Source organism: Parambassis ranga, chromosome 2, assembly GCF_900634625.1.
Source record: "Parambassis ranga chromosome 2, fParRan2.1, whole genome shotgun sequence".
NCBI lineage: Eukaryota > Metazoa > Chordata > Actinopteri > Ambassidae > Parambassis > Parambassis ranga.
Window position 1 is genome coordinate 7,963,696 of NC_041023.1, and position 18,595 is coordinate 7,982,290.

General features: G+C 40.8%; 2 protein-coding genes across 9 annotated transcripts in view; one reads left to right on the forward strand and one right to left on the reverse strand.

The window, feature by feature from the left end:
• Positions 1–9,521: 9,521 nt before the first annotated feature.
• LOC114432412 (homocysteine-responsive endoplasmic reticulum-resident ubiquitin-like domain member 2 protein) lies at positions 9,522–13,748 on the forward strand. The gene is made up of 8 exons (XM_028400412.1): positions 9,522–9,801; positions 10,619–10,696; positions 11,293–11,406; positions 11,586–11,710; positions 11,794–11,907; positions 12,007–12,294; positions 12,423–12,537; positions 12,661–13,748. The coding sequence occupies exons 1-8, from the start codon at positions 9,655–9,657 to the stop codon at positions 12,829–12,831; spliced, it is 1,152 nt and encodes a 383-aa protein (XP_028256213.1). The 5' UTR covers positions 9,522–9,654; the 3' UTR covers positions 12,832–13,748.
• A 727-nt stretch (positions 13,749–14,475) lies between these two features.
• LOC114432411 (sodium bicarbonate cotransporter 3-like) overlaps positions 14,476–18,595 on the reverse strand; it is a 28,717-nt gene continuing 24,597 nt past the window's right edge. For 5 of the 8 annotated variants that reach the window (XM_028400407.1, XM_028400411.1, XM_028400408.1 and 2 more), the window contains 2 exons: positions 17,727–17,843; positions 14,476–16,993 (listed from right to left, as the gene is read on the reverse strand). In XM_028400407.1, the coding sequence (XP_028256208.1) occupies positions 16,912–16,993; positions 17,727–17,843 (199 nt within the window). In that variant the 3' untranslated portion in view covers positions 14,476–16,911. Of the gene's footprint in view, positions 16,994–17,726; positions 17,844–18,329; positions 18,379–18,595 lie in introns of all 8 variants that reach the window. The other 3 variants (XM_028400410.1, XM_028400406.1, XM_028400409.1) reach the window with 3 other exon arrangements.

The following is an 18,595-nucleotide window of genomic DNA, read 5'->3' on the forward strand; positions in this document are numbered from 1 at the left end:
ATCATGGACTTTTACCAAAACATACTGTATCTACTGCACATGGATGATTAAGCATAAACTCAAAACTGCCACTCGCCCCACCTTCTCTGTCAGGAACTCTGTTTATGGAGCTCCTGCAGATAGAACACCTGTTTCCATGGGGACTGCTGCTGTCTTTCAGACTAGCTAGATGTGTGTGTGTGTGCGTAAGACACTTCAGAAAGAAAAGTTTGCAGTTTGATCAACTCAGGTATTGACGCAAGATGATTTTTTTTTGTCAAGTTTCACTTCAATTAATCAGTGGTGTGTTAAAATATAATCATAGAGAAGGAGCCACTGGTCTGCAGGGAGGATCAGAGGGACCCTGCAGACTGAACAATGAGGATTTTTTTGCATACTTTTTGGTGCATCCTTTTATTAAAACATTATCCTGCCAGGATTTGATGTATGCATTAATACATCTATACATGCACATTAAAGATGAGCTATGGAAACACAACTTTGCAGCACAGGACTCGTGTTTCGTTGCATCATCATCATGCAGGATGCAAAGCATAAACATATATGTTTAACAGTTGCTCACATTGGAGGTGCAGGGACAGGAAGTATAACCATATATCTCTCATCACAGGTAGATTACTTTTTTTTTTAAATGTGTAAAAATGAATGCATACTGCCACCCAGTGTAAGCAACAGGTCTCTGTGAAGGTATCCGAGGATGACTCATAGGTAGCTGCCTCAAGCAAATTAACCTCAAAGTTTTATTTTGTGAAACGAGATGTTCAAAGAGATCAATGCCATGTTTTATGTGACATACACACACAATCCATGGCATGCATTCATACTATATACAGCAGGCTAATGGATACAATGAGTCACTCAGGCTCCAGGATATTGTGTTAATAGCCCCAAACAATGACGGCGCACTATTTAATTTAGTATGACTTATTTAGAGGTTAAAGAGGCCTGACATGGGTTTTTTAAAACACAGTCCACAAACCAGAGCTCAGAGTTGCAGTTCAGCCCTCTTCTTTTCACAGCCTGTGACTTTTTCCACAGCAGTGACTCACTAATTGTAGGCACCATCGTGAGTAACACAGAGGGGGCACGGAGGCTTCAGAATCCATTCAGTTCAATTAAAAATGGAAAAACAAACTGACACTGTTGACCAAATGCTAAGCATGTTCTTTTATCTGTTGTGATCGATGATTGATTGATATTAACAAAAGGACAAATGTCAGGAAGACAACAAAGCCGCGACATGTTCTATTTGTTTAATGTAGGCTTATTTACTCAGTGGCAATGGCAGCACTGTAAAAAAAAGGGCACGTGCACGGTTTGTTTTTTTCTGTATATGTCTGAGGTGAGCTGCATTCAGGAAGTCATGAGCAGGCAGACCTTGACATCAGCCGAACCCGTGTGTTAGTGACGCACAGAAGAGTTACCCTGAGCGCATCATTCACACACATCATTGACTCGGTCAATAAGTCTGCTGTCAAATGATGAATGAGACGCTTGACCTCAAGGCTCACACTGCAGGTATAAGCAAAGCTTCTGCGTAAGTAAGCCTTGCTTGTTTACCTGTTAAATGTTTCATGAGTGAGGCGGAACTGAAATCACTGGTGGAATGTCAAAAGGCTGCGGCAAGAAGAACTCGAATTTGGCTGTTACTTTTCTAAGTAACAGATGAATTAACCCAAACAATGAGTTGTGATTCATTGTTCAGCTTCACAGTAGTAATTTATATGGCCTATAACGTGTAGTGGTCTCTGTGCCTGAGCCCTGTGATGGACTGCTGGAAGCCCAGGGGTCACTTCCTGCTCTTTATTAAAAGCCTGGCTAGTTTCAGATACATAGACCTTCATTCACGAACACAGATGATGCAGTCTGACCTCAGAATCTAAATGTTTTGGTTGCTGCTGCTTAATTAAAACCTCCTTCAGCCAGTGACCTTTTCACACCACACTGAGTCACCCGCGATAAACAGAGGGGGCACTGATCTTTGTAGTTCAATAGAAAAGGAAAAACTCTGCATTGTTAAAGAACTAACAGCTTTCAACTCGTGTTCTCTGTGAATCGAATGGCAAATGATGCACAATCAGCTGGGACACAACATAATGAAGTGACAGTCTGTTCACTGTCTGTTCAGTTTTTTAATTGCATTACTTTTCCCTGCAGAATGAAAATTCTAACAAGTATTTATTCTATTTCTTCTGTAGTACAGCCAATCAACCTTTATTTATACAGCACCGTACTACAACCAAAGTGCTTTACAACACTTATGACGTCCGCATACAAATTAATGTTAACATTATGATTTTAAATAATTGACCCTGAAGGCAGCATGTACACAGGCTGTACAGGCTTACTGGAGGGGCTGGGGCAAGAGCTGGGCTAGGACAGGTCACCAGTCTATGACAAGGCCAAGTTAGAGTCCAATTTAGAAGCTGGAGTACCATGAGAAAAAAGAGGACAGGCAAATCCTCCAGACAGAAGACTGTCAGCCAGATCCGAACCAGGAACCTCCATCTGCCCTTTGAGGGGCTGTCACATTCCTCTGAAAGGATTTATCAAATTACAATGTCCTCTCTGCAGAGAGGATCCCACTTAATCACAGCGACATGACATATGTGTTATCTTACATGAATGACACACTTCAGCACCGGAAAAGGCCACAGGAAGCTCTCTAAGAGCAGGCTGACATTTCCCTAGTGAGAAAAATAGAAGAAGAAAAAAAAGGAAAAAACAGAGCCGAGACAAGAAAATGTCCCCTTTCTCGTCTAGGGAAGACGAGTGCTTCTTTCCAGCACTCAAGATTGTTTAAACACATTTTGAATTATGCAAGAAACTACACAACTAAAAACCACATGTACCAAACCAGAGAAACAAACAGAGTACTTTAAACAAACCAAGTGTATATACTGACCACCCCCCCCCATCCCTCCCTGTCAGCTCAGCTGTTTACATGTTGTTTCTGTGATCAGAGCCAGTGTCTGTGCTTAGAACACAGCCCGGTGCTGTGTTTTTAGAAAGCTGCAGAACAGGGCATGTTCACAGAGGTCACCCGGTGTTTTAAGGATGTAACATTAGTTGTGTTTTCATTTCTGTTGTGTTTTCTGTTCTGCAGCAATCTACCTGCTGAACAAGTTCAATAATAAATAATAAAGTGTGCACTTTACAACACAAGGTTACAGGGTGTTCGTTAGACATTTTAATGAGGTGGAAACAAAAAACAAATTACTCTGCGCAGTCATGGAGGAGACAGGAACACACACGGTGTAGTAAAATTCTCTGAAGAGTCTCTTAGAGCACAAGGCTGTTACTTATTAGTTGTGGAGGGGTTTAAGGTTAGCCATTTATGAGTTGGTGTTAGTTATAAACTAACTGTACTAAGGCCCGTATAAACATAACACAGACAAAGACACTACACATCTCTTTCTCTGCTTTACAACGTATACACAACAAGGCTATTGGTCACCATACTTTCAGTCTATGGTTGATGAAGTTCTAAATCAATGTGAAATCTGTGCACAAAACAATGTTCGTAAAAGCATAAAAACACCAGTAGGACACATTCCTACTCCAGAAGGACCATTTAAACACTTGCATCTTGATTATGTTGACATGATAAAATCAGTGCATGGAAAACGATATATGCTTGTTGTAATCGACCGATTTAGCCGTTGGGTGGAGGCGACTCCATCCAAAGATCTTGGAGCAGAAACTGTTGTTAAATTCCTGATAAGGGAAGTGATTCCATGATTTGGCATACCTTCTGAAATAAGTTCAGATAATGGCTCAGCATTTGTGCAAAAAGTTGCTAAAGGTATTTTGCAGCAGCTACGTATAAAACAGAGGTTGTCTGCAGTGTATCACCCAGAGAGCAATGGGATGGTTGAACGAATCAATGGAACTCTGAAGGCAAAACTGAGTAAAAACTGTGCCAGCACAAAGTTAAACTGGGTTGATGCTTTGCCACTGGCTTTAATGAGTTACCGCATGCAAACTCACCGTAGCACGCATTTAACTCCACATGAAATGCTAACGGGTTGACCCATGCCAGTGCCCCAGCTGAGAGGTCCCTATAAAGGACCTCCACTGGAACAGTTACAGATAGAATTGAAGGACTATATGAAGCAACTAATGGCAATCCATAGATCAATCTATCTGCAGGAGAAAAGGAGGGAGCCAACTCTCGATCAGGAGATTGAGAGGCCAGTTGTGCCCGGAGACGAGGTCTACATAAAGGTGTTCAGAAGGAAGTGGCACCAACCCCGACGGGAAGGACCATATAAGGTGGTTCGAGCAACGCCCGCGGCTGTTCAGGTCGAGGGGAGCACAACTTGGTATCATCTGACTCATTGCACTAAAGTGAAAAGAAAAGACAAGGGTGATGTGAAAGGAAAAACTGAGGAGCAAAATGACTCTGACTCTTTGCATAATAAACTGTCTGCTCCTTCTGTTGAGGATCTCAGTGAGCCTTCCGGTCCAAGGCAATCCAAACGGCGAGCTCCGGCTGGAGGAACTCCAAACAGGAGCCACAGCCAATAGCTCAGATGAGTATGATGCAACACACCCACACCCACAAGTAGAGTCAGAACCCATGCCAGTGTACTCATCTACACTCCGTAACACTAGTCAGATACGTGTGCACAGACGAGGTAAAAGAAACCTGAGAAGGGGATGCAAATGGCATGCTGATTGGGTCCTCCCGGTGAGTCCAGAGGAGAATACAACTTATGAAGTAACAATTACATCACCAGATTATGATGAAAAACAATTATGTGGGGTGTCAATAGCGAAGAAAGTGCAGATAGATTGGGGTACAGAGGTATGCCGTGTAACATTAGTGCCAGGAAATCCATTTTGTATAGAGATGAGAACCACATCTCCTCTTAGAACTGACGGTTTTTACAAAGCATTTATGCAAGTGACGAATGTTGATGTAGGACTTAATAAGAGTGCTGAGCGCATGATGTTGCAACTAGACGATGTAGAGTTAGACGTCCCAGCGGACCCAGTAAATGGTAGTTACCCGTTTGTAAACATAACTTCCTATCAGGTTGGACATGATGGGAGGGTAATTGTAACTGGAGGGCGAAGACATGGTAAATTACCTGCAGGGGCTGATGAGTTGTGGGAGGTGGCAGAACAAAATGGGTGGTATAAATGGGTGAAATTCACAGTTAGAGAGATGACCGCCGGTGAATGTGTAATTTGCACCAAGTCTCCCACATTTCCTATTGTAGTTCCAGAAAGACATACATTTGAGAAGTGTACACAGTTCCAACGGCAGGAATGTAGAGAAGGAAGATTTAAGTCTCGTCCAGACGCACACATACTTTACAGGCTTCCCATGTGTGGGGCTCAGTGCAGACTTCTGTATGGGGCCAGGAAGGCACATGCTCTTCTAGACACCTGTGTGTCATGTAAATTCCATGAGGCATGTGCAGAGTTTGAGCTTCATACAGCGCAGGACGAACCTCCACTAAACTATAAGGTTGACTATCAAGCAAATTATGAGTGTTTTGCAAGTGGAGGTTTCACAAGGGAATTAAATGGAATTGAGGTAGGCAATACTACAGTTAATTGTAATGTAACGTGGGTCCTATCATGGTTTCCTAGCTCAAATATATTCAGGGACAACCCTGACATCAACAGGGTTAGTCTAGACGAAGGAGGGAGCTTTTCAAGCCGCCACCAGCAATCGCTCTCGATAGCATAGGACAGCCAGTAGGCATTCCTATGGAGTTTAAAGCTCAGGATGAGGTCAGAGCAGGGTTAGAGTCAATACTCCCGTGGATAACCATTAATAAGAATGTTAATTGGCTTAAGTACGCATATTTCAATCAGCAAAGGTTCATCAATTATACAACTGAAGCTCTGGGTGCTGTAGGTAAGCAATTACATGCAACCAGTGTAATGGCATGGCAAAACAGGCAGATGTTAGACTGGGTATTTGCTGAGAAAGGAGGAGTGTGTGCTCTGTTTGGAAAGTATTATTGTACTTACATACCTAATCCTACATCACCAGAGGGAAGTTTTACTGTTGCTATGAGTAAACTACAGGAACTAAGGGAGGAAGTGCATGAGAATGCTGGTAAGGGGGGACTCTCTTGGGAAGGGTTAGACCAAATCTTAGGAAAATGGGGTGCCGTTTTGGCAGAAGCAGCCATCAGTGCTGCAATAGTTCTGATTATAATTTTCTTTTTGACATGTTGCATCGTGCCCGTGCTGAAGAGACAGTGCCACCGGATGATGGACTCACAAATGAATGTAATGATGGGACTACAGAAAGCCCACATGCTACATTTCTCTACTCTACAACAGCAGGCCCAAGACCACAGTTATTTGGTCATTTAAACATGTACTCTAAGTTTGTCAACATGTTTGTTACATTGTGAAAGGTGTTCTCAGTTAACATGGTCGCCTGGCGGGAGGGGCCGTAGGAATCTTTTCCCTGGAGATAACAGCCGACAGGGTTTTTCACTCCTACACTCTGAGAATATCCTTAGGAATGTTTTGTTGTCAGTTGTCATATTATCATTCATATCCATGCATAGACAGAATTACCTTTGGTTACACATGTGATATTGGTGTACTCAGATAATTGTCAGTTATCATTCACTTTGTACTTCATATACTTTTCACAGACTCACTTGTGCACATATAGGAACACGTCTGATGACCACATAAATTTGATTAATACACGTCAGGTGGGAAGAACCCACCTGAGGGGGATATGTGGAAGAAAAATGTTCAAGTACTGATAAGTTAGGTTCCCAGAATGCTTTTTCTTGGTACTTCCCAGAACCAAGGAAGTGTTTAGCTCAAGAGTTGAAGAGTTAAAGAGCGAGGTCGGAGTGACCTGGTTTGTCCTTAGTTGAACTGGCTATGTGCGCAAAAACAAGTCAGGATGATAGGAAGCAGATGTGGAAATGAACACAATGCCAGAACTAGTTGTCAAACTTAGACACCTTCTTTAGCACACACACACGTGCACGCAGACCACGCATACACATACACACACACAGGCAGGCTTGGCTATAAAAGATCTTCAGTTTGAGATTCGGGGGCTTTCATCTGAAATTGCTGGCTGATACGTGTCAACAATTGATCTGAATAAATCCCGCTGAAGGCTGACTTTGCAACAAGAGGCATTTTAACACATTATTTTACATTTATGGTAATAAAAAAAGCACTAGCAACGAGACACTGACGGCAGCTGAGTTACTGGTGTCCCTATTAAATTAACCTTTAAATAGAAGTGCTAAATTAAAACGTAATCAACACTTTGCTCACAGATAATAGACCTGATAAATTAGAGCTTCTAAATAGATGAAATGAAGAATAAGCACAGAAAGGCAGTGTTCTTTCATCTGCCATCTATGGCTCCATTCAAGTTTTATTAAAACCCAATGGTGTTTGTGTGGCTGCAGCAGTAGACACAATGACACCAATGGACACCAACAAAAAGCTCCTGATGCTCATCAGCGTATCAATAAATATAAAATTGAATGAGAAATGGAAAATTACATCAGAACTCAGCTTGATGTTTACCTGATTTCAACCCTTTCTACTTTTGTACACTGACTAACAGTGGCAGCAGCAGGTCGGAAGTGTCCCATATTACAGTATCACTCGCTGCCAAATGAAGGCAGGGTCTGAAAAACAGCCTTTTGTGAAGCAGGACACACACAGAGAGAGAGAGAGAGAGAGGGAGAAGGAAATAAAAGATATCTCTAATGTAGGGCTATTAAAGGAGACATGTAGGCCGCTGCACTTCATTTTGTCAACATGTTGAAGGAGTGATCTTCCAAAGGCGTTAGAGGCAGAGAGATAAACATGATGGACGTCATGGTGAGACATGTTTTGATTGCAGGACGTTCTCAGTTATGTAACTCATAAAAGGATGAGCAAGCATTAGGAAATCATTCATTAAATATTTATTTGCAACAAATAATTGTACGGAACAAGGTTTCAATAGTACTGAAAATAAGAAATATATATTTTTTGTGTTTTTTTCCTGGTCTTCAGGGAGTCACACATCACAGCACACAGAGGTTGGTCCATCCAGGATCTTCCACATCCTATAAACTACTGCTTGAGGAAACTGGGGCAATGGGTGGGACGTCTGGGTCAACAAATAAAACACATCTCTTAGAAGTTCAAGACAATTGTGTCTCTATATACTTGAAAACGCCATTGCATTTATACTTTTTTGTCCTATAAAAACATTACTAGGTCAGTCGGGAAAGAGCCTGAATCTTCAGTAAATAGTAGGTAAACAGCTTGACCCACTTTGGGAGCACAGTGAAGGTCAACAACTGTATTTGCAGTATATTCACAGACTCTTATTTTATCTGGCTGCTTTAATGACTTCTGTAATCTTTGCTTCAGGGGCAGGCTTAGCTACTTCTCAGGTTCTAATTATGAGGCTGTATTTGTCAACCACACTACAGCTCTCACCATGTTTATCTGCTTTGAAAATGAGCCTTTCACATCTGTAGCTGCTTCTTAATGCATTCAGGATTGTAATAACTGTCTGTGGTGTATATACAGGTGCATTATCATAAAGAAGATCTGTAATTTTTGTAATCAGAGAAAAAAATTATATGACGGGTCAAGTTGTTATCTTATAGGCCACCAGAAGGTGGCGGTGTAATTCAAAAACCTTCTTTGAACTACAGCAGCAACCATGCAGTTATAAACTGGTTAATGTTTGCACTCTTGGTTTATTGTCACATTAATATGTTTAGATAACAGTTAAAAGAAGAAAGAAAAGTATTCTTATTTTCTGTCTTACTGGCAGCACCCATGCAATAACTGGATCATTTTTGAAAATGTTTTATTCATTTATTTTTTTGTATCATTGTCATTGGTATTTATTTATAGCAGTCTACTGCAACACATCTACAATAAGTGTTTCATATTGTTTCAGCTGAAAGGGGCTGTAACGCTGCATTCTAGTGAACTATTATGTCTTGATTGCAATGACCACTTTTGTCCAGTAGGTGGTGATAATGAACTATAACCTCTATTGTCGACATCCTGCCGAAATCCAACGAAGAAGCGCAACACCCAGCTTCTGAGTTACAAGTAGATAACATTTCGGCAACTGGGAGGTAAACAAGGCAAGTAAACTACGTCTATTACTACTCAGATTTAGGTGAAGATACAGTATTTAGCCAGATTGTTTTCAGTTGGTTAGATCAGTGTGTTAGATGACAACTTTCTGCTTGACTTGACTGACATTATTAGCATAAATCGTGCGTAAGCTAGCGTTAGCTTAGCCAGTTGTTAAATACCCCAAGCTTTGTAGTAAATGTTATTTTATTCTATACGTGCTTTTACTGTCATTGTCCATCTATGCTGACAAATTATAGCGTTATTACGGTGTAGTATTGGTCTGGTTAAATGTGTACAAAAAGGACGATTAGTGGTTAAAATAATATTTTAAATACAGGGCATGTCTTGGCTAGTTACGCTCTCTTATTACATCCTATCACACTAACTCAAATGTACTTATTTCTCTGCACAGCTTACATTAAATCTACGGGAAACCTCTTCTCACCAGGATCCTATTTTGGACTGGAAGCAAAGCGCATCCAGGAAGCTTAGTCCATATGTCATTCGTTCTTTTAATATTGTATTGAAGACAAATGGTTTTAAGTCATGGATCAGGCTGTTGTGGACAGTCCTGTCACCCTTGTCATCAGGGCTCCCAACCAAAAGTACAATGACCAGACAATCAACTGTTTCCAGAACTGGACTGTGGAGAAACTCAAAGCCCATCTGTCTGATGTATATCCAAGTAAACCGGTGAGTATCTCACACTGGAATCCTGTGTTCTGATCCGATTGTGGTATTATGACCTTTGTTGAGTTTAAATTCTTCAAGTGAGCCTCCTGTAAGATTGCACAACCTCACATTAGGTTTTCTGTGAATTCTAAAGTTCCTCTGTGGATTCACCTCACTGTTATAATAATGTTTGAGTTACACAAACATTGTTATACACAGTTAACCTTGCTATACAACTGATATAAAGGAAGTTGGTTTCATTGTGACTGAAAGAGACTTGTAGTATGTGGATATGACGTCCCAACGTAAGGGAAAGCATTGAGATTCCAGCTGTATTGTGCTGCTAATCTGTCTTTGCTCTGATGCAATCACTGTAAATACACAGGAGCTAACTGTTCCCTTTCTAAAGCTAGAGTAACTAATAAGGGCCATGCTTTCCTTAGTGTAACCTTAGTGTAACTTATAAACTATAGAATAATCAACAGTGCTGCAGGACTGCTCTCTAGGGATGTAAACAAGGGACACGTAAATTCTTGAATGGTCATACAGTAGGCTTGTAGGCTTTAATAGGACACACACTGACCTTGTTGTACCGGCAGCTAAATCCACGGTTAAGATCCACTTATCCTGATTGAGGTTACTATGATCTCATCCTCATTACTTACTCACACAGGGTGCCTGCCTTTTGATGCTGTAATCATCTACATCATCTTTTTAGGAAATACTGTCATTTTACTAGTTTAAGAAGGCCAAACATGATGAAGCTGCCTTGGCATTGTTCCTTTATATACAGGCTCTCTTCTTTGACCTCATTTTCATTATGCTTTTGTATTTTTAGAGCTCCAAAGACCAGAGGCTGGTGTATTCTGGAAAGCTGCTTTTGGATCACTTTACCTTAAAAGATGTGCTCAGGAAGGTAAGCAGGCCTTATTTAATAACTAAGGAAGCAGATCACTGCTTACACTCTGTGGCTGTGGGTCTGCAGACACCTGCAGTCTGTTGACAGGTTCCCTTAGTTTAAGCCCATGCGGTAGAATCTGGTAATATTATACTTTAGGTTACTTTCTGAAAGCATTCTCCAACTTGAATGACAGGAAATGCAGCCAAATTCCAACACTGTAATAAAGCCCAGGTTCATGTTTAGTTGATCTCAAGGTGCTTAAAGTCTTACTATTTTTAGGCTTTGACCAACTTTCCATCATTGTGGAGTCATTTGAGTTAGGCTGGTGTCACGGTGTCTCCTATTGCTGCTTATGTTTAGCTGAATAAAAGCAATGTATTGGTCTGTAGAAATAAGATGCTGCGTTTTTGTTATGTTGGCTCACTAGCATTTAACACTATCAAAGCAATGTGTTCACTTATATCTTACTTAAAATATAAAATATAATTTTAGAGTCCTAAAGGTAGTTTTAATGTATTTTAGAACATTCTGCGCTGGTAAAGTAACACCCACAAAGTCCAGAAGAATGTGTTTGTGTTGGGTTTGATAATGAGCTGTACTGTCTTCCACAGCAGGATGAGTACCATATGCTCCATCTGGTGTGCGCCTCGCGGACCCCTCCCAGCTCCCCAAAGCTCCCCCGCAACCGCAGTAACAAGCCTCAGGAGAGCACAGCCGGTCCCACGGTGGGTCATCCACATCGCCGTCACATCTTTCTATTCATTTCATCATTGCCACATTTCCTTTCATCATCCACCTCACTGCTTTAATCCACATTTCCCTGAGGAATGTCACTGGCCTTTCTTTGAAGACAGTGAACAATGAAGTATTGCTAATATTCAGAACTCTTTTTTTCTGGTGACAGCCACTTCAAAACTCTAACAGTCCTGCTCAAGATGGCCAGTTATCTACCGGAGAAAGCAGTGATGGACTCAGACAGCAAGCTGGCCCCTTCCCTTACCACCAGATGTATCCACAATTTATGCACGGGTAAGCTTTTCTCATCTCAAATGAGATCTACCAAAATGAAAGTCTATGGCCGCGTTTTGTTAATGCAGAGTCTCTGTTTTCAGCTGGAATCAGTACTCCACACAGCCGACCTCTCCTACTAACATGCCCGGATACTACAACCCCATGACACTCATGTGGTGGCAACAGCTGTACGCCAGACAGTACTACCTGCATTAGTAAGTCCATTTATATTTTTGTGCCTCCATTTTTTGCTTTTAGATTGTTGTTAAAGCTAAAAACAGTGCTCATGCGATCCACCTCTCTCCCCCTTTCAGTCAGTTACTGGCTGCCTCCTCTCAGAACCTCAGGCCCAACCAGCCCCCTGCTCAGTCTACCCAGTCCAATCCTCTGAACCAGCGACCCCAAGCAGGCCACCGTGGCAACCTAGAGGTCCAGATGAATGCTCAGGGAGGTGAAATTCTGAATGAAGACGAGCTCAACCGGGACTGGCTAGACTGGGTGTACACGTTTTCACGAGCTGCCATTCTACTCAGTATAGTCTACTTTTACTCATCCTTCAGCCGCTTTGTCATGGTGATGGTGGCCATGCTGGTGCTTTACCTGTGAGTAAGACCTCATCACCTGTTATTATTATCGCCTCAAGTGATCATAACAATATTAAAATATTACACCAAAACCCCAGTATTTGTGCACCACTTTGTTAAAGATGTTTTGTTTGTGTTGTCTGCAGTCACCAGGCTGGCTGGTTTCCCTTCAATCTGGAAAACGAGTTCCAGCTTCCTGGTGACAGAGCCAATCAGGACGATGCCGAGGGAGAGCTACAAAACCAGGACTTACAAGAGATGGTACGCCTGCCTCTCTCTCATGACCATCCCAGTCAAATACAGACACACATTTGACTGTGAAAGTAGCACAAGAAATCGAATAATGAATTTATATGTCACTTCTCATTTGACTATCCTGTGTAGGACGGAGCAATGGATGACGGCTCTGACGACGACGATGGGGAGAGTGGAGAGGAAGGAGCAGAAGATCCAAACAGTGGCCCCCACACGGGCTTCTTTTCCTCCACGTGGTCATTCATTATAACCTTCTTTATGTCACTGATCCCAGAGGGACCCCCAAACGCCGCTAACTGAACCACGAGTCGCTGCAGGACTCCACTGCAGCACAGTCTGTCTTTTTTTTTTTTTTTTTTTTTTTTTTTTTAAAGAGGAGGATGAATGAACGTCCACCCCACCAACAGTCTCTGCAACGCAGTGTTTCTATTTCCCTGGTAGTCTAAAACAGGAATGAGCGATTCAACTGGAAAAGAGGAAAAAAAACATGTAATTTTATACAGAGGTGTTTTTGTTTTTTTGTCTGCACGAAGATAAAAATATAAAGTCAGATGACTCGATGATTAGGTTTGAATGCTAGTAGGTGACTTGTAAACACAGACAGAAGATTTGTAGGGTTGGGTACCAAGTTCTGTATGTATCGTTCAGCATCTGAGAGAACATCTGGTGGCGAGCGTCTATGTAAGAGAGAAAGAAAGACTGTATGTTAGGCCCAGCCACAGGCCACAGGCAGGGCAATGGAGAAGGTTAGGTTGTTGGAAATAACTGTACATTTTGAACTGTTAGATGGTATGTTTTGTAAAAACAAGTAAAAGTCCTGAAGTCCAGGTGTTCAAGTAAATAAATAAGTGGCACCCAACCCTACAGATGTATAATGAAAAATAGTCACAGCACTACTTATATCATGTTTTCTTTCAGAAGCTGCAATATTTGTTAAAATAGTTGTTTTTGTAAATGAAAAGAGTCCAAAAGCAGTACATAGAGCAGTGATTTCAGCCTAAACATTTATAAAAATAAGTCTAAAACATGTTTGTATAGTGTTAAAGTGTAAGCCAGGCTACTAAGAGTTAACTACCAAGTACTGCCCCAATGCAGAGCTCATGTACTGTTAGGACAAATCTTTGTTAATGAAAATGACTGCTGCTGTTATAATTATATTGCTGTGTTCCAATATTATTCATGCTCATTAAAGCATTTGTTGTAATGTTGTAAAGTGATTTTTGTAAATTTATTGTGTGAGTTTAAAGCACATGCTGGTAATGATGAGAGTGAAAGTTTGAAAAAATACACTTTAACAAAGCAAACCTTCTCTCTACTGCAGGAAATGGAATCCTGAAGTTTAAAAAAAACAAGTACACGGTCAAACCAAGACCTTTAGTTTTAAGACTTGCAGAGATTAAAAGCACTCTTTTAACGTTAGTTCCTCCTCCATTCAGCTGAACACCGTGTGACACACATCCTCTCACGGTTGGAGCTTTGTTCAGTGTGACATTGAACATGTTTTTTTAAGCATGTGTCTGTTAAGAAAAATAGAACTGGGACAGTGTGGAAAAAAAAACGGCCTTACATGATGCCTGCAGCGTCAAACAAATGTAGGTCTCTGCTGCCACCTTTTGTTGAAACATCTACACTCTTCACTACAAACATTCTGTTTTTTTATTTGAGAACAGGTAAGACATGTTGGATTAACAATGACTCAGAAAAAAAGAGGAATGTTTGTTTTTATGAACTTACACCAGGCTAAGAAGCCTAAAGTCACAGCATGTTGTTACGTTTGATAGGATCACTTTTGATCCTTGCAAAATCGCAAAACATCAGCTGTTACAGACATAATATATCTCATACGTGCCCATAAAAACTAGTTTTGTCAGAAAATATCTCCCAAATTGTATTTATTTTCTGATAAAACTATGTAGTATTTAAATAAAAACAGCAGAAAATCACCATGTTTTCACCTTTATTGCTTTGCAACAATCGGCCATGACAGTAATGTCAGGATTCCAGCCAACCACAGGACGCTGTGTGCTTCACTGCTCATCAAAACAAAGTGACGGTGGTGTGATGATGAAGGACAAAACACACAAACTCTTCATTCAATGTGTAAACAGTCATTGTGACTGATGTTGTGAAAATAGGCTCTTTATAATTCAAATGAATCAGAATATTTTGTTCACTTTACTGATGACAACTCACTTATTAAGGTCAACAGTGAATCACTGTGTGTGTGTGGTGAGGTCACTTTTTTTTAACTAAATTAATAGATGTTGACAGCACAATCACACTGATCATCAAAAAAAGAGAAACAGTACCTCAATGTTGATTACAGAGAATTTAAGTTGTGATCAATAGTAGTGCTGTGACAGCAGAACACACACACACAGAGACAGCGTTTAGAATCACATCTGAAAACGGAAGATAGATTGAAGACCGTGGTTTGGCTCAGGCAAAGACTTTGACACAGACGTGATGGGGTTAATGGGTCTGTCTTTGTCGTCTGTGTGCCATCGTGTCAACCTGTACATCTGTTTGGAACACTTAAGATTCAACAGTACAAGACTTGCACATAAAGAGCTTCAACAAGGCACATAAGCTATTGTCCGTATAGTCGCTGCAGCTACACACACACACACAGACGGAGCCGATGAAACAAACACACACACAGAAAAACATCCTTTCACAAGTTATTGAATATTAGCCGAGTTCAGGAGTCCATACGTCGCTCAGTATGGAACACTTATTGCTAAAACGGGACTGCACTTAGCAAAATAAGAACTAATTCCTTAAATATATATATTTATATATATATTTTTTTTACATATACAGTAGAAATATTTTGCATAAAATGATTTGCAACGTAGAACAAATTATCTTTACACCACACACACACAAACCGTTATTAGCAATAATACAGACAGTATAAAAACAGGTGCAGCTAACTGGGGACACAAATATTCTCTCTTTACTTTGCACCTTACTACATTTATGAATTATTAAAATAGCTGTGATGCCAGCGATGACAGGAATAGACAGTAGTAGAGTTAATTATCGCTGCCTTGTGACGAAAACATCATGTGACCAAAGTCAGAAATCATTCAGGACTCCTGAGTTCTTTGACTTTTGTACAACAGCTCTTACATACTGAGGGAAGGAAGTAATCCTTGTATTAATACATCCATCATTAGGTAAGAAACTAGACTGTCAAAGTGCTTACTGTACAGTACAGACGTAATATGGCCTCTGAAGTAGGTTTTCTATAACATTACAAACAAAAAAGAACACAGTGCACAGTGTGTGAATATATATATATATATATAAGTACATATAAATATATTTTAGAGCCCAACTGACAGAGCTGGCCAACGCTATCTTTGTAGCAAGGATAGAAGAATGGACCTGTCTGTTCGTGACTCTAATGACAGACATGTGACGCTGCTGCACACCTCTCCGTGGGGACAGACTGAGTAGGTTAGAACCTGTTGGTCAATGTTGGAGATTATGTAGCAAAGTACAAAGCAGAGAGGCATCTTTAACAAAATGCTAACTAAACATTTAACACTAAGGACAATCATCGTGTTTACTAACTCTGTATCACATCTGTTTGCTGTGTTAGCCGTGTTGTCTCTATAGGCAACTGAACCTCTTTCCTCCCTAAAATCACTGTCTAATATAAACAACGATATTTCTATAAGACCACGTACACTATGAACAGTGAAGTATTTACAGTGAAAACAACAGAGCAGCAATATCAATACTGAGTGTTACCCTGATGAGCAGGGACTCATGAGCGAATCCAAAGTATGTAGTAGTAGTATCTGGATGTACTGTTTCTAGTACAGTACCTGAATGACTTTAATTAAATGAAGCTGGTGTATTAGTGAGTAAAGGTCCAGTTTGGACCTTAAATACATGAAAACCCATAGTGGATGATCTAAAAACATACAGCACAGGGACCAGATACAATGAAACCAGTAAAACGGAAATTAAAATATGCAAATGCTGAAATAAAATTCTATTCACACAGTCTAAGATCCCCACCAGTGAGGCCCCGTCCTTTGGCATCTGATTTAAAATGGGTGAGAGGGGATTTTCCTAAACAGTGAGTGTCGGTGGGCAGTAACAGCAGAATTCCTTAATTTCTTGCTCGACAGTACAACCGTTTGGCAACCATTTGCACATGTGCTGCGACATGTAGGACTTCAAGGCGCGAGTATAGGAGGACTCACAGCCTTTGTGTTGCTGCCCTGAACAAAAAGGGGATTTCTGCAGACTGTGCTGCACCAGTTCAGCGTTCCCCTTTTTCAAGTCTAAGAGGGTCCCCCCAGTGTTGTGAGGGGAGAAGGGGGGGGGGGGCAACAGAAGGGAAAGGACAGCCTTCCTGTATCACAGGAAGGTCTCTGTAGTGGAGCCTCTTCCAGGTGAGTCTGGGCTGACGTCGACTCTAACGCACGCCACCTTCTCCTGGCTGTTCAGAGATAAGGATTTAAAGGATGAGCGGGTGTACAGACAGACAGCAAATGTGTGACTATAGAGGTAAAGAAGTGTGCTAACATTTAGACACGAGGATGTCTTTGTAAAGACATATACATGAAGTCTGAACATCAACCACCAACATGCAGAACCGTGCAAAGGTTTTCGGCTGTAAAATTAAAAACATGGTTTGCACAAGTTTTCGGCAAATGTATACTTCAGTCTCTTCATGTGATGTGTCAATATGTACACATAAAAAACAGCTGACACCAGTGTAGGACAGTACTGTACTGACTTCACTTGGTATAATGTCCTTCTGTTTAACTTGTTAGAACTGGAAAGGAAAAAGGACTGATAAAGTATCAAGTTTCTCCTCTATACAAACAATCTGAAGTGTCAGAAGCCTTTGCACAGTGTTGCTTGTGTGTGATTCATCCAATTTTGCAATAATCCTATCAGCAAAAACATCAGAAACGGAACCCTCACTCTTTGTACAGATTACAGGTGATACCCAACTCTCAAGGCTGCATTGTCTATGGACTTTAAAAGGCGCCGCTTTAAATATTTGATAAACCTAGCAGCTTATCTACTACAGTATAAAAAGGATCCCACAGAGACATGCTAGAGATACAGTAAGACTAACAGAATATACTATTATTATTTCAATATTTAAGTAATGCTGTTGGGTGCAGGGGGCTCTGGAGAACTCCAGGAGATGGCATAGCTACCTTTCACTATGCTTCTCAGGTTGGACACAAGACTCTGCACTCGAGTTCACTGCTTTCCACACTGCGGTTTTGGCCATTTCATCAGAGATATTTACAACCAAGGGGTCACAGTCAGAACTACATGCCAAAATGCACAAAAACAAAAAACAAAAACACACACGCATAAAGAGAAGACAGGCATGTAGACATCAAATCAGCGGGAAAGGTTCAGTGCAGGACAGTTCAAACGAGCACACACAAACATGCATGAGACGGTAAATTAACAGCACAACATGGCTGACCGGACAGACATGTTAAGATGTAGTTCTAAGCAAAAGGTTGAGAGTTAATTGTAGGCACATTAGTTGACAAAGTCAGACAAAGATACACTTATATCAACATGAGGTCGTTTAATCACAAACCATTTATCTTTAATGAAACACACATACACACACACACACACACATACACAAAGCAGTGTGTTTTAATGCCAGTGTTTCTACCAACTAAACAGCTACTGCCTGACAGTCCTGCCCATGCACCAACTGTCTGAGTATCAGTGAGCAGAGTTAATATGCAGCCATGTGGCTCATATGTTTTGCATCAGACACACAGCCCTGCTACCTGTTCTTCCACTGGGAGGCTGTGGGTCACTAGTCCTATTCTGTATGATCTGTTCAAGATGGACATAACACACAGCTGACTACCATCGCCATTTGTAGCTGATGCATCAAAAAATCTGAGATTGTTTTCTCATATCTCATTTCAGCCACAAAGGCACTGACTTAAGTAAAGTTTGTTTACATTTATATATATTAAATATAATTTAATATAATTAATAATTACATTATCTCATACACACTTGCATTATACATCAAGGTGCACTTTGT